Here is a 16,223-nt window from a genome sequence, read left to right on the forward strand (position 1 = left end):
TTTAGTACTAAGATAATGGAACTTTTTTTTTTTTTTTTTTTTTTTTTTTTTTTTTTTTTTTTTTTTTTTTTTGTATAGGAGGGTAAGTTTACAACAGTCCTGTAAAATCTCTGAAGCTTGTGATTTATTTTAGTGTGCTCTGGATGATTAGCTTAACAGTCAGAGGTTAATATGCTCTTCTTGAAAATACCAATGTGAAGTCTTTAAAATAAACAGTTGTCCCCCTCAGCCTTCTCTGGCTGTAGTGCTGAGAAGAGCATCTTCTTTAAACTGCATATATGAATTCTTGTCTGGAAAGGCTTTTCTTTTGACAGGTATGAGATTTTATAGAACAGGTTGTGCTATGTACAGGACTTTGGAAATTCTTTTTTTCTTCAGAGGTCTGATCCTTCTCTTTAGATCTACAACCTATTTATTGACTTCAAAGATATGTCACTTTCAAGAGACCAAATTGTTGGAGTATCTGTTTCCTTAAATTAGGTCATCAGAGCACAGTTTGTTACCTTTTTTTTTTTTAAAAAACACCTGAATCAATTAAAAGGATTTAAAACTTCCCAGGAACCATTAGTTGCATGTTTATCTGAGTTAAACCTCTCCTTTATTATGTCATGTACTGAATAATGTGTATTGTTCTAAAGAAGTAAAGATATGAAGTAATAATGAAATCACAGACTTACTCAGCTTAGTGGAGCTACTGATTACAGCTGATATAAATGCCATAGTTTATTTCTGTGGCAATTTGTCCTGGTGGATCTGCTGTCCTGTGCTGTACTTTGGCTTTCATGCGTAGATGGAGATTTTTTTTCCTCCACAGCTGTGGAGTTCTGTAATTATATTCTGTGTCTCTCCCGTTCCATTTCTTCTGCCAATGCCTTTGTACTTCAGATCTCTCCTGGAACTCAGCTTAATGTATTTACAGGAGTATTTCATCTTCTGAACCACTTAGGGCTTGGAGACCACTTGGAAGAGAAATTTAATCCCCCTTTCTGTGCTTTCCTGTGCTCAGCACGTTTGCATGACACTGTGGTGAGATAGATTATGTCTGTGATAAAGCTGTGGGCAGGTTCTCTTATTTCAAACACTAAGAGCTACAGACAGAGGCCCACCTCATTTCAGCACCTCGGTGTGTTCTGTCAGGGAGTATCATGGTCTTCCTGGGTGATGCTTCAGAGTCAGGACTGCAAAATAGGCGGCCAGGCGGGGCTCAGAGTTGGTGCCAACAGGAAGGAGAGAGGAAATGGGCTGTCTTGTACTGGGAGGGCTTGTAAGGAAACACCACAAAGATGTAGAAACACCTTGTCTTGCAGGAATTGTGAAAGAAAACACCAGCTGAAAGTTCGTTTTCCTGCATCTGTATCAGGAGATGATTCTGGTCCAGTGTGGATGCAAATCTTGCTTCAGTGCAGCAGGATTTGTCTGTGCAGTTGCCTGGCGAGGAGCTGGAATGGATTACTCTGTGCTGGCTCTGCTTTCTTTCCTTTTCTTACCTGTTTCTTGCATGCTGACCCAGGGTTGTCCTTGCAAAGCAGGAGGAAAACCAAAGCACTGGATGTACACTGGAGCAAAGCTGTAGAGGCTCCTTCACCTGGAGCAGCAGTCCTACATCACACCTCCTACATAACACGAGGGCCATGTGCAGGCTGCCTTGCAGTCCTGTGGTGTTTACCACTGCTTTCCCATTCACACGAGGAAGTTGTGGGAAAGCGGTGGTGCACACCACAGGATCATGAAAGAGTTCTCCTGTGGCTAGAGTTGTAAATGCCCCACTGAAATATTTTTACAGATGGAGAATTCTTTTGAAATAAATAGAAAAATTTCCCAGGATGAAAATTTTCTTTTAAAGCTTTTGGAATGCCTCCATTTATTTCAGACTTGTTGGACTGTTGAGGATCCCTTGACAGCTGTGGGTTCTGGAAAGTATCTCCTTTGACTGCTTGCCCAAGACCCCCCTTTTCCCCAGTAGCCATGGACCTCACTCCATCTTGAAAATGCTTGTGGGAGTATGGGATCTGGAGTGTGTTTGAAACTGATGAGATAAAGAAAAACAACTATAAAACTTCATGCTATAAACACTTGCAAGCCTTATATTACATACAGCACAGTGAGCCTTACATATATAAATCCATGAGCTGCTAATTCAGTAAATAGTTAATTGCTATTTAGTTCCTGATATTTTGAAAGAAACTTAGTTAACACTGGTCATTCATTTAAGTCAAAGAAGAGTGTAACTCTTGCTCTTCAAATGCGTTGTTATTGTGATATGATATCTGTATCTCAGCATACAGCTTTATTCAGAATACTTGCGAGTATATACTCCATGATTAGTGTCCCTTGGCTTGCTCTGTGTTTCATATTCATTCTTCTGTTGAGCTTAACTATGATTAATATGTTTTTGTAGGCAGCTTGATGAATTGCTTAAAATAGGGAGTGTCCTTGATTTACCTGCTGCATCTTAAAAAGTAGACTGCTTAAATTTACCTTTGCTTTACAGGCCTTTGCTTCATTGAGTCTGATATTATGACTTCCTTTATGATAGCCAAGTTGATTACTTTGGATTAAATGATTTTGGTGGGATATTGTAGTACTTGCTGAAACTGTTGTTCAGAACAGATATAATTATTTTCATGATCCTTTCTGAGCCTCTGCAGTAACAAAGGTAAGATTTAAGAAGACCTTGATGAACCTCAAGATGTACTGCAGGACTCAGTCATTTTCAAGGGTTTGGCTTTGATTCGGGAGGGTGATGGAAAGAAAGAAAGAGATAGGAGGTAAAGGGTGAGGAAATATTGTGTGGGGGTCGTTGGAACCTACAGACAAATGCTTTAATGGAAGCTTGTCATCTCTAAATGTGACAGGAGCAGGACATTATTGAAGTTACATCTTTTTGAGAGGTGACTGCTTCAATGTGCATTCATGCTAAGAGGTGAATGAAACTGAGTTTGTAGCCTAAAAACCTCCGTGTCATTGTCACTTCAGATGGTGCAACTTTTTCCATCTTTATTGTAGTTAGGTCTAAGATTGTAAATAGATGTCCATTTCTAAGATATTTCTTCCCAGCAGATTATTATCTCTTTGATGGAGGCTACTACCCCAGAGTTCTGCTAATTCACAGGCTTTTCTTAATCCTAGATTTTCCTTAATCTGTGCATTGCCCTGCTGCAGGAGCAACCAGCTGAGTTAGCCAAAGCAGCTGAGATGGATGAGCAGCTGCCTTTTGCTTGCAGCAAGCTGGAAAGTGTGAATACCAGCTGGTTCAATGGCATTTTAATGAGGGTGGAAAACTCTTGCAGAACTGCAGTCATGACCAGCCAAATAGTACCTGCCACAATTTAATTTCATCACGGTCCTTATGGATGAAGGCAATTTGGTATGAAATGGCTGGGTTGACCCAAAGTATTAGAAATCCCATAAAAAATCCTTCAGGAACTGTTTTTTAAGGGTAGTCTGAATTATGTGACCAGTGATGAGCCTGTAAGTAATAGCACCTTAATTCGGGGCAGCCAGATTTGTCTTTGTCTTTCAGACTTCACAGGGTCTTAAATACAGGGGCTTCTTTGTCTCTGACAATGGTAATAAGTGTCTGTGTGATCATGTAAACTAATTGTCAAAAATATTCCATTTAGATGATTTAGACTACTTGAAAGTAAATTAATTCCAGTAATCAAACTCAGTATATTCACCGTTTCTAAATAATGTATGAAAATAAGGGTTTTCAGTTTGAAATATACTTACATTTGCAGTTCTATTTCTGATTTTGCACATGAATTTAAGGAATAATGCAAGGTGGGTCTGCGAGTTAATGTATTTGTATTTGGTAAGAATGCACCAACCAAAGTACCAGTGAGTTTTTGTTGACACTAAGGTTGGACTCAATACTTTGCATTTTTAGCAGAGGTTAGTGGAATAAGAAAGAGCCTTATGAGGTTTTTTTTTTCCCAGGTGGGAACATAATCCATGGACTGCATGTTCAGTTTCCTGTGGAGGTGGTATTCAGAGGAGAAGTTTTGTGTGTGTAGAGGAGACCATTCATGGAGAGATACTGCAAGTGGAGGAATGGAAATGCATGTATGCCCCAAAGCCTAAAGTCATTCAGACCTGCAATCTGTTTGATTGTCCTAAATGGGTGGCAATGGAGTGGTCTCAAGTAAGTTGAGAAGTAATTTGGATCTTCAGCTTTGTTTTCTAAAGAAAACCTCTGGTCTTGTGTTGCCATGTATTTATTAGCACAGGACTATTAGAAAAGTATAACCCTGAAAGATAACCAGTAGTACTGGGAAAAATTTGCTCTAAGCAGTTCTGCCTGATAATCAAAATGTTGATGTGTCTGTATGGAGGAAAAAATCCATTTAGAATTCCTTGTGCCGGTTGAATTCCTGCTTTGCATGGAGGAGAAGTTAGAGACAGAGGTCAGGCCCCTTTGCAGTCAGGTCATTTATGTCTCAGTCCTTGATAAATGTAGTATTTCACTGGCTGTAATATAGTTAAAGGCATGTCTGTCTCGGGCTGGCAAGTCTGCAAGGGTGATTTTCCAGCATTCTTACCTTTCATTATAGTAACAATAGCATGAGCCAACTTCTCCTGGCTGTAGTTACCTGATAGTCAGATGGGTCAGCACTCCTGTAATTCCTGAGTTCATCCAGATGACATCAGTGACACAAGAGTGCAGAAAATGCAGCTCCCCTGGCCCAGCCTTTGCTGAAAAGCACCACAGTAAGTGCATTCTCAGTGCACGGCCACTTCTGTTTCAGACTGTTGCCAATCAGATAAGCTTCACAAAACCCCAAGAAATCGCTTGCATTCCCAAAACTTAGACTTTTACCCCAGCATCAACCTTTTCCTTACTCACCTAGCAGCGCAGGGACAAATTCCTACGCCTCGGTGGGAAAACTTTAGCCAGAACACCATTGTTGCTGGTAGCATCCCTCAGAGCAGGGTCTGCAGAAGCAGCAGAGCAGCGCAGCAGGGTGAGCTGGTTGTGCTGTCCCCCCAGTGCACGGTGACCTGCGGCCGGGGGCTGCGCTACCGCGTCGTGCTGTGCATCGACCACCGCGGGCAGCACGTCGGGGGCTGCAATCCACAGCTCAAGCTGCACATAAAAGAGGAGTGCATCGTGCCAATACCCTGTTACAAGCCAAAAGGTAACTGGAATTTTGTCTGGGTCTGTTATTGTTTTACATTTTTGTTCAGAGAATTAAAAGCCCCTGGTAACCTTTTTCAGAAATGCCAGAAGCTGGAATTTACTAGCGCTTTTTTTCAGTTTTGGCAGAAACAAGCGCTTTAATTATTGGTGCTAGGAAAAGTGCCCTGCTGATACTTTTCGCTGATAATGTGGCCAGACTGTCATGAGGTGAATGTGCCAACTAAAGCTATATAGTCTGGTCAAATTGGGAAAACCAGAATTAATGAGCTTAACACAGGGAGGAGGAGCTGTTCAATATTATTTGAAATGGGAATGAAATTCCCTGTATATCGCCTGGGATCTTGTTTACTTTCATTAAATATGTCAACATTCTCAGTGTGGCTTAGCAGCTCACTGAGTTTATATTCAACCAACTTTCCTTTTTCCTTCTTCATTTCTGCATATTTAAAACAAAGAATGGAGCTCAAACAGCATGATGAAGTTTTCTAGTGAATTTTATTTTAGTATCCGGTAAATCTACAAAAGGATTAGATCAATAAGCAGTGTAAACTGTGAAGTTCTGACGTGACTAATGCTAACATCTACATATTACTTTGATTTTGGAGAAATTACTGAATGTTTTGGTTTTGGTTTGTTTTTTTTTTTTTTTTCCTCTACCAGAAAAAAGTCCAGTGGAAGCAAAATTGCCATGGTTTAAACAGGCCCATGAAATGGAAGAGACCATAACAGTCTCAGAAGAGCCAACGTAAGTACACTGCCTTTTACAGCGAAGAAACATTTCCAGTGTGTTTTGCAGATCTCTGGAATGATTGTTGCTGTGCAGTTTGCTTTGACAGTTGGCCCTCCATGGGAGATGAGTCCTGTGGTGAGCTGTTCCTAATTTTACATCTCAGTAACTTTGCTTCTGGAGCTCCTGTTCTGGATGACACAGAGCTACACTATTACAGTGCCCCTGTATCATTCAGGAATTCAAAGGGATCTTGATTTAGCATAATTAAGCCCTAATTAATGCATGTGGAGATGCTTCAGAAGAAGTAAATTAAAAACCTTCAGTTTTATCCTGGTCATAGCTGTAACCTCAAGAATGTAGTGGTGGTATTAAAACTCAAGAGGTACTTTGTAGGGTTGCCAGGATTTCCTTGGGGGGTGAGACCAATGCATAAAGTGAGAAAAACCTGCTGATCTCTGTGCTTAGCTGCATCTCTGGGGGTAAGTTGTGCTATTTTACATGTGCATATGTGTGAAATAACATCTGGATTTTGTGAGTCCTCTTAAAAACTGATGAGGTTAAGCCTTGCAAGTCCTGGGGATGAAAGCATAGCTTAAATCCAGCTACGCTTGTTCCTGACCCTTGTATGTTAGGGCATCCACAGAATTCCTTATTTCCCCTGTGTACATTTCATACATACACACACATATTTATATTTGTAATATATTCAGTATATGGGCATTAATGTATTTAAATTTTAAAAAGTATTGACTTTGTATATGGTGGGATTTTGAACAGTATTTTATTGTGCTTTGATGAATTCTGCACTCTTTTGTAGTAATGTCAGTTTGAAATAATTTAGATGAGCTTAATGAAGTTTGGATTTATATTGCTCTGATAGCGGAGTGTACCTTTATGCTTATTTTTCTTTTTCCATCAAGCTGTTCCTGATTTTTGGCACACAGGCAGCAACAGGTGTGACCATGAGTAATAAAATCTTTACACCTGCAATGACTCACAGAAGAAACCTCTTGCCAAACAGGTGTTTATATAGTTATGGTGACTGTAGTTTAAACTTTTCACTGCTCTAGCCTCTCAAGTCAAGTGTCAGCCTACTGTGAGTGGTTATTTCATTCTCCACATCAGTGGCCCTGAATTCAGGCAGGGCAGTAGCAAAGATATAAAAATCAAATGTGATTGTCAGAGGGGGATGATGCAATCAAATGTGCCTTTTAAGTGTCAGGATAGCAGAATGAAGGTATACGAAGTCACTCCTAGAGAGGATTCAGCCTGAAGCTATAAAAAAATTATCTCTAGCATCACAAAATCCTGCTGTGGAAACCATGAGCTAATGCAGTTTCTGGGTTTTTGGGATCCTTAAGCATCAGTCTGACAACAATCAGGGAGGAATGGCAGGGAGGACACAGCATTGCTGGTTCAGAGGATACGTAGAATGTAACAGAGCTGAGCCAGAAACTTTTTCATGCTCTGCCTTGTGCCTTGTCCTGAAAATGACAGCAGTTTTTCATCCTTCCTAGCTGTGACCCACATATTCCACTGTAGCCTTTTTCTTCTCCACTAACTCTGGAGACTTAGATGTTTTTCATTTCATTCTTGAGCCTCATCCCGTCCTTAGAATTTTCTTCACAATTTCCAGAAGCATCTCCACCTAGGTCTGAAAGGTTTCTCCAGCCACCTCTTGCTGACAACCCTTCTTGCCACCCCCTCTGTGCGGAGGGGCTCTGAGGGGCTCTGCCTCCCCAGTCTGGGCTCTCCTGGGACCCAGCTCTAGCACTGAAGCCAGATTCCCCATTAGTTTTGCTTTACTGTCTTCTGCTGCCAGCTGCTCACTCTTTAGTCTTCCAAGGAAGGTGGCTGGTAATGAGAAATGAGAAATAACTGATGGCTGACTTCATTCCCTTCTGCAGATTGTCTGTTGGTCATGTGGGCAATAATGCTTTGCAACCAGAGAATTTCTCCATCCGTGATTTAAACCTCATGCCCAAATAGCTCTGGTCCTTTCCAGCTAGAGTCAGATTTTTGGGTCAGAAATTAAGATTTAAAAAGAAACTGTGACAATAAATTGTTGCTTCTCCCAGAATAAATTATAACAAGATTTCTCTGTGGTTCAGATCTGTTTAACTTTGTTTTCTACAATTTAGACATGGCACAGTGATAACTCATAGCCCATCTCTGCCTAGCAGGAGAATTATTATTTCTTTGGTAAAATGCCATCACTTTTAATTTTAGTTATTCTGTTGTCATCCAAATTTAAACCACAATATGAAGTCTCAACTTCTAGTCCATCCTTTTATGACAACTTTCTCTCTATGCTTTTGTGTGATATTTTAGTTGATAATGAATAAGAGAATAAATGCAGCTGTGTTTTAGAACCCACAAGTGATGGATATGCCAAAAGTAGCTTGTGGAAGATAAATACTTCTGCCTCTGTGGTCTACCACGGCTGGTGTCCTGAATTTACATAGAGGGGGAACGTTCAAAAGCTTCTTTTTTTTATTATTAGCAAAATAAAAAAATGACTGTCCTTAAAGTGAGGCCAAGAAAAATGTAGGTTTGACCTTTTTAGTTTTTAGTTGTGGAATGTGATGACAGTTGATACCAATCATTATTTTAAATGTTCTTCCCTCGAGCCTTCTTAGTTACAGTGGGATTCGCAGAGAAGCTCCAGCAAGTTTTTGCATCCTTTTTATTACTCGTAAGTTAAAGAAATGGACACCTCAGCTGCCTTTCACTGTCATTGCTTAGGGAAAAATGAAAATGCTTTCAAAAACTGGTATATTTTTTCAGCAATATGAGCTAAAAAGTGATGTGAAATGCCGTGTTTCTCGTAAAGGTTCCCAACTTACTGCATTGCAGTCATCTTCACAGACGTGTCCCCGCTCTGCCTTTGGTGATAGAGAATTACCCATTTCTCACAGCTCCTTCCCTGAAAATGGGCTGGTGATTTTGTCCTACACATTACCCTCGAGGCTGATAAACCAGCAGTGTGACTCTGTTCAGAGCAGGCAAGGATGGTGCTGCAGGGAGCGGTGGGGTGCCAGCATCATGGAAGTTCTGCTCAGTAACAGCCAACATTTCAGATGCTTCTTTAGACTTTTATTCAGGACTCTTGGTGCATTAGGACTGGACTGGAAAGATTGCTGGATAAGCCCTTTTTTTTTTCTTTTTTCTTTTTTTTTTTCCATTATTTAGGTATTTCCTGTCTTAACTGAAAGCAAGAACTATGGTCATGAGGAAAATAAAAAATTAAGAGACACCATGTTTTCCAAGTCTTTAGTAAGCTGCAGAGGGCTGCACTGAGTTCAGTTTTCAGTTCAGATTTGATTTGGTTGAGTTGTACTGCTCTGTCCCAGTTTTATCATCACTAGTCTAGGTCACTGCCTCATTTCCCAGGTCATCCTACACTTGCTTTTACAGCATGTGCCAGGTGAATGCACATTTCCATTAGTGCTAGACTGATGACACTGCAGCATGGACAAGCCCTGTGCTGCATCTATAGTGTCTTCATTATTTATACCTGCTCAGAGAAATATAGGAGCAATTTAGTTCAATGTAACGTTGGGACTGACTGGATAAAAAAGATGATTATAAAAGGTTGTACCTGCTCAAATCTGCATTTATATATATATATTTTTTAAAATAAGAATTCTCATCTGTGAGCTTAAATATCTCAGAAAATTTTAATTTTCCTGTCCTCTATAAATTGCTGATGATCTACAAAGCATTGCAGTACAAGTACTTTGATGCTCCTTAATCCTGACCTGAGATGACTCTGAGTGTGTGCCCATTGAAGGCAGACTGAGTTTACTTTATTGTGTCCAAAGCATTACTGTGTGTATGTTGTGAATGCCAAAATACCTCACATCAGAGGCTAATGGAGTTTGCTTTAATGACCTGTCACAGGCTTTGGTTTTGCATGTTCAAGATAAAGTAAAAATAAAATAAAAAAAGCTCATCTGCCTGAACACAAAATTTAAATAAAAATCAGCTCAGTGTTCAGACATTGCCTTGCTCTGCTTTCATAGTAGCAGTCTCTATTGGCATCTCTTGTACTTAGTGTGATGTTGAACATGATCATCCTTGGAGAAGTTTTATGGTTTAGGATTTCAATAGGTAAATAGTTACATGACTAGTTTAGCAAGTGCCAAGGTACAATAAAAAGTCTTTTTTGTGTTTATTTTTTTATCTTGCACTTCACTGAAAAAATACCAGACACTAATATTCAACACAAAAATCTCAGTTCTAATATAGGCTTGCTATAAGTCAAGGAAAAAATGCTTAGGATTTTCTGAGTTTCTTTATAGATCAGTTGGTTGCTGAAGGAAATGATAGCTGTGGTTCAAATTTTCCTTTAATTTATACAGGATTTCAAAAGAATGTTTTTGGAATACATTATTTTTAGAACGTTTAAATGCATTCAACTAACAATACACAAAACTAACACTAATTTCTGGTCAGCTGCTGTCATGCTTTTACCAAAAGAAGTCATTACTTTTGGGCTATAAACTTAGGTATGGCTAGAAGACCAACCAACTATTTTCTGCTATAAATGTCCATCAATTTTATTTTTCCAGTTAGGTACATAAGTATAAATGGGCCTAATTTTTTTTTTACACAGAATGAGAAGAAAGTAATCATTCTGTTAAGCCCATGCACACTGGCCTTGATCCAATAAAGCACTTAAGCATAAGTTTCCCTCTGAACACATTTTCATCCTGTTGATGACATACTAGCACAGCTAATATGCTTAAGTTAGGCTCATGCTTAAGCATTTCATTGGATGAGGGTGATGTTGCCACCCTCGGTAGTTTGCATGGCTGTGTTTGAAAAGACTGTGAGATCTGATGTTCCAGGATTAAGCTGATTCTGTCTGTTGGGGTAAGAGAAAACCTTTGCAGCTTTTCCCACAGAGGAGTCATCAGAATTTATGTCAAAAGCACCTGGACATTGACCCCCAGCAGCTGTGCCATCAGACTCAGAGGGCTCTTAGGTCATTCCTAATCTGACATTTGCTCAGATTTGATCACTCCAGGACACAGCCATCCGCTGTTTGGATAGTATCCTTCCTATAAAAAATCAATCTGGCATGTTGGAAGGTGCTCAGACTTGTGAAGGGATGCACTGGGAGTTCTCAGTGTCGAGAGGAGCTGGGATAGTGTGCCTTTTCCTGAAGTCTGGTGAGGACCAGTGAGTTCTAACAAAAATTCTGAGACAGTTCAAGGAAACTTTGATGGGCTTAGATATATTTATCTTTGTAGCAGAGCTGTAAAGCCATTTCATTAACATCTCCTTAAAGAATAACCAGTTAATCTTTTAACCTTTGTTGGAAATGTGAATAGCCTTTTCCACAGGAAAAAGTCTCTTTTGGGGTCTGTCCCAATCACAGCCTGGGTGACTATCCCAAGGACTGACTTGGAGTATCCTTACAGGTTATCCAGCCATCTGTTCTCCTTTCTTCTATTTGATTCTTCCTCTATGTATACTGGCAAGATATTATTGGCAAGATGATAAACTGCACAGAATCAAACCACACTGTTGACATTTTTCTGTGCTTACTGTGAATGCAGAGTGTAAATACTGATTTTTGTCTTACACAACTGTTCTTATGTTTGTAAGGGCAGCTTTCCTGCTATAAAGGAAGGATAATTCTTTATCCAAGATAAGGGCCAAATCTTTGAATCGTAATTTGCATCTTTCTTTCCAAATACATTTTTAGTATTGGTCAAATTATCCTCCTATATCTCCTGCTGGTGTTTTGATCATCAGCTACATTTGGACAAATAATAAAGAGCAACTGCTGCCTTTTCATGGGGAAAAAACGTTCTAGGAAATTCTGTATTTGATTTCTCATAAAGTACACCCCAGAGCCACCCAGGATGACTTTATTGGTGAAATTCAACCCTTTGGCTCTAGTGCCATTTTGAAAATTACTATCAGATATTAATGTGACCCTCAAAGTCAGAGAATATTATAACAAATTCATGAGCTGTAAAACAAGATTTTACTGTAGTTCATCAGGAGCACAAGAGCTTTCTAATAAAAATGATGGACTGTAGGCTGGTTAGACTGTAGGCTCTTTATTGGAGATGAGAGGCTGCTTGCAAGATTGAATCTGAAGTGCAGCCTGCAGTGCTGTGCGCTGGATATGCCTCCATTTGAAGAGGGCTTCCCTTCTCTCTGGTTGCTCATTATTAGTATGACATAAAGTGAGGAGCTCTCAGATTTAAGCAGACTGCAAATATTCTTTTGGCATATGTCCAAGTCTGTGTATCTGGGGAGCTATTTTATATTGTATAGATACATCTTCCTGGAGTTTTTCCTTTTTTCCCCGCTTGAAGGAGACAGAAAAGATTTAGGCGTTTTCCTTTTACCTCAGAAAATGATACAGCTCTCCCTGTTCCTCATGATTCTTTCTCCTCTTTTCCTATATGTTGTGTGAATTTTGGTCAATGGTCTGGAATGTGAGAGTCAAGTGAGAGACTTATGATACTTGATTATGCATTCTGCTCTGTGTATAAACACACATTTATGTTTGCTGGCTGTGTTTTAGCTGTGCACACACAGACACAATTACATGGAATAAATGACGGTGCTGTGATGGTCTGCAGGTTTATTCCTGAGCCCTGGTCTCCATGCAGTGTCACATGTGGCAGTGGCATCCAGGTGCGAGATGTGAAGTGCCGGATTCTCCTCACCTTTACCCAGACTGAGGTTGAGCTGCCTGAGGAAGAATGTGAAGATGTGAAGCCACCAACAGAACGAGTCTGTCACCAGGTGTCCTGTGACAGTGATCCTGTCCCCTACACACCAGAATTTCCTCGTGCTGAAGATGGCAGTGTGATTTATGACTGGGAGTATATCGGGTTCACTCCATGTTCAGCCACATGTGTTGGAGGTACCTTTTATTGTTTCTTCATTTATCCTGAGTTGTAAGAATTTGGTATTTTTGCATTTTTTTTTTTGCATTATTTGGTATTGTTGCATCTCCTGTTAGTGTTACACTAAAGCAACTCTGTTGATCTGTAGGAAAACCTGCAGCTACATGCTTTAACATATTTTTGGTTATCAATAGGATATTTCAAACTACTTTCTTTCCTTCAGTAAACACTTATTTGGTGTTAAGTAAGGTGCAGGTAGTAGATGCAGCAACTTGCTTTAATCCTGCTGCTGCAGGAGTGTCAGCTGTCAGGCCTTCTGTGGTACCACTGTGTTTGATGCATCAGTGGTGGAAATGTTTAGATGATCTACCTTTTCCTAGGAACCAAAAGTGTATGGTTTCAGAGTAAAAATTCCCGTGTTTATTCATTTTCCTCCAAAATGCTGCCATTTTCTGCAGAACAGTAGGAACCCAGAGCTGTAATTAGCGAGACTTGCTTCCAGCCTGGCCGGCGCGAAGATCAAAGCGGAGCTGGTTTGGGTCTCGGTGCTCTGTATCACTGCAGAGGAACTCTGTGCCATACATCTGTCTGCAAGTAGTTAGGCACATTCCTTCTTGGATGTAATCGAATCTCCCTGTCGTAGTAAGTACATGTTACCAGACAAGGCTGCTGGTGTTGCTACTACTTACTGTACTTTGGGACCGAACAGAAGTGAGTTATGAAGTGTTAAGTGGAGGCAGTGGAATTGTGAACACACCTATATATGACAGGACTGCTGACATCAGTGGGAAGTGAAGACAGTTGTACCCATAGAAGAAATAAAAAACGTAGGAAAAAAAGGGAAAACAGAAACAATTGGAAGTGGGGAACAAGATAGAGCTCACAGACAGCAGCCTCCTTTGTGCTGTTCACCAGCTCAAAGTTGGAAGGCAGAAGCTGGGAGAGATTCCCCAGAATGGGATCAGCAGGATGGTAAGTGACTGATAGTGTCTCCTTTATCATTTACCACTGCTGCTTACTGAGAGGGTTGATCCTTAGGAATAACAGCGCCTGTGATCACCAAAGCTGGAACATCCCATTTCCTGCACTATCTGCAGTGGGCAGCGTGACTGGATAGGGAGGAGAGACTGTAGTCCAAACGTTTGTAGAAGCATGAGATGGTAGTGACAGCTATTGTGGCTGAGTGTCTCTGTTTCTTATTTTAGTAAGAGAAATGTTTTTAGAAATAAGGAAATTGTACTGTAAAGCAGAAGCAAACCGTTCATTAATTCTAAATCTGTAGTTCTGGTATCTCAACTGACTTTTGTAACATAGAACCATTTTCTTGCCATCCTAAATCCACTTTACTACTTTTTAGCCAGTGTCGTTGCCAGAGGTGTTCTAAAACTCCAACGTTTTGGAATTTTGATGATAACATGAGATTTGTAGGCTGAAATAATCTCCAGTCTTTGCCTGCTATTGCACATGTACATGTTTGTGTTTTGCATCTTCAAGGGTGAGTTTGTCCTTGCAAAAGCATCCCCATAAAAACTTGCACTTGGTGTCCAGGCTGATGGTAATTTAAAGAGCCTACACTGAACACAGCAGTTTCATTGGAAGGAACTTCAAAATTACTGGTGAGCAGAATCTCGTGTTCAGCCTAATTTTGTTCCTGAGGGAGCTGAGTATGAATTCTGTTGTTGACTTCTGACCCTTTCATGAATTTGTGAGGTTTCCTGACCCAGAATTGTCCTATAGGTGTTCATAGTAATCTAACAATTTGTTTGCTATGCGGTAGAAGTGACTCACTTGAAGAAGTTTGAAAGACAATATATGTTTGTGTTTTTAAGAGTTCTGTGGTATCACTGGTACTGTGTCTAGACATTTTCCTTACATGATGCTCCTGGGAAATGTGGGAAGTTGTCAGGGTATTTTATCAATGAGCAGCTTCAGAAGCCCCCATGTTGCTGTGCTTGTTAGGTGATTTTTCCTTTCTATCAGCTCTGGTCTTCTGGCTGCCTTGGCAAAGGCTTTCAAACAGACCAAAAATTACCTGCCGATAAATAGTTTTAAGGGAACCAGACATCTCTTCTGTTTCCAACTCACTGCAATGCACTAACTAATGATCTCACTGTCTACTATTTTTCCATTGTGTAGTTCAAAGGAGCTGATCCATTTCTGCTAAGTTTTATGTTCAAATCTCATTTCAATTAGATGAACTCTTTCATTATAAGAAATAAATGTTGTCTGAGTTTGGAGTAACCCAGTGTAATGTAATTTATATTAGGTACTTTTTCTCTAGTATGTATGCATCTAACAGTGGCTGTTAAAACAAATTCCTGTGGATTTCTGTATCCTCGGAACTCCCTACCCCCCTTTCTTAGTGCTTAACTCTTTCTTGAATGAGGGAAAATTCTGCAGGGTCTAAGTAGGCTAGAAGCTTTTACAGCCACTATTTGAGCAAAGTCCGAATCTCTCTTTCAGAGCTTGTCACTTGCACCTTTTTTTTAATCCTCACACAGACTAGACTTGTAATTCAGTCTTCTCTGGTCCCTCTGCAAAGCAGATGAAAAAATGCAGATGGAAGCATTGGTTTTTTTCGGTATTAGACTTACACAGAGTGATTTGCAAGGTGTTATCAAACATCATCTTTCCAGTTCTAGAGCAACAGTCACGTCAGTCTTGGGTCACTCGTGTGCTTTCTGCACCAAACCTCTGTGGCTTCTCACACAGCACGTGAAGAGCCAAACAAGTTGAGGTTTTGAGAGCAGCAGAGTTGTTTTATGCCTCTTAGCATAATTAATGCTTCCTTCATCAGTCTTTCCATGAGTGTAAATAAAAGTTGTCGAGGCTTATTAGTCATAGGCAGACATCACCTTTAATACCCAGAGGAAGCTCTGTAACCAATCTGAAATCTAAAGATCTGGTTTTTTATTCAGTGCCTGAAGAAGTCCCAAACTGAAATTAAGCCAGCTTTGTGCTTGGGGATCTCAGAATTTGCCTTCATTTTCCCTGAATGTTTTTTTGGGTTTCTTTGTTTTTATTTTTGTTTTAAATTGAAGAACTTTGGCCATGATGTGAGAGTCCCAGATGTAAGTTTAATTTACATAATATCATCAGTAGGGAATTAAAAATCGCTGTGAGAAGAAAGAATATGCCTGAAGAGAAATGTTTTTGTTGTAATCTATAGCATTTCTTTAGTGCTGTCAATCATTTAACAATATTTTAAAGGGATGTTTTTTAATTTTAAAAATCACTGAACATTTTCTTGTTTAAATATACCTTTAGGTGCAAGAGGTAGATTTTGGTTTATTATTATTAATTATTATTATTATTAATACTACATATGCTTCAAAACTGATTATTTGAGCCACTTAAAGCCATTACACTAGCCTAAAAATAATGAGATTGAGCAATAAATAACATATATACTTCCTGTTATTTCCTCTGTAGCCTCTGTGGCTTTGGTAATTTCAGAGTGCAGTCAAGTTGTGTT

The 16,223-nt window shown here is 39.7% G+C and overlaps 1 protein-coding gene across 9 annotated transcripts in view; it reads left to right on the top strand.

Annotated features, from left to right (window-relative positions):
* Nucleotides 1-16,223, top strand: part of ADAMTSL3 (ADAMTS like 3) — a 177,760-nt gene that overhangs the window by 122,698 nt on the left and 38,839 nt on the right. For all 9 annotated transcript variants that reach the window (XR_005703077.2, XM_040077708.1, XM_040077703.1 and 6 more), the window contains 4 exons: nucleotides 3,940-4,144; nucleotides 4,991-5,138; nucleotides 5,801-5,885; nucleotides 12,479-12,765. Coding sequence is in view for 8 of the 9 variants with exons in the window: in XM_040077708.1 (XP_039933642.1) it covers nucleotides 3,940-4,144; nucleotides 4,991-5,138; nucleotides 5,801-5,885; nucleotides 12,479-12,765 (725 nt within the window). In the remaining variant the exon portion in view is untranslated. The remainder of the gene's footprint in view (nucleotides 1-3,939; nucleotides 4,145-4,990; nucleotides 5,139-5,800; nucleotides 5,886-12,478; nucleotides 12,766-16,223) is intronic.

Source organism: Hirundo rustica, chromosome 13 (genome assembly GCF_015227805.2).
Source record: "Hirundo rustica isolate bHirRus1 chromosome 13, bHirRus1.pri.v3, whole genome shotgun sequence".
NCBI classification, from domain to species: domain Eukaryota; kingdom Metazoa; phylum Chordata; class Aves; order Passeriformes; family Hirundinidae; genus Hirundo; species Hirundo rustica.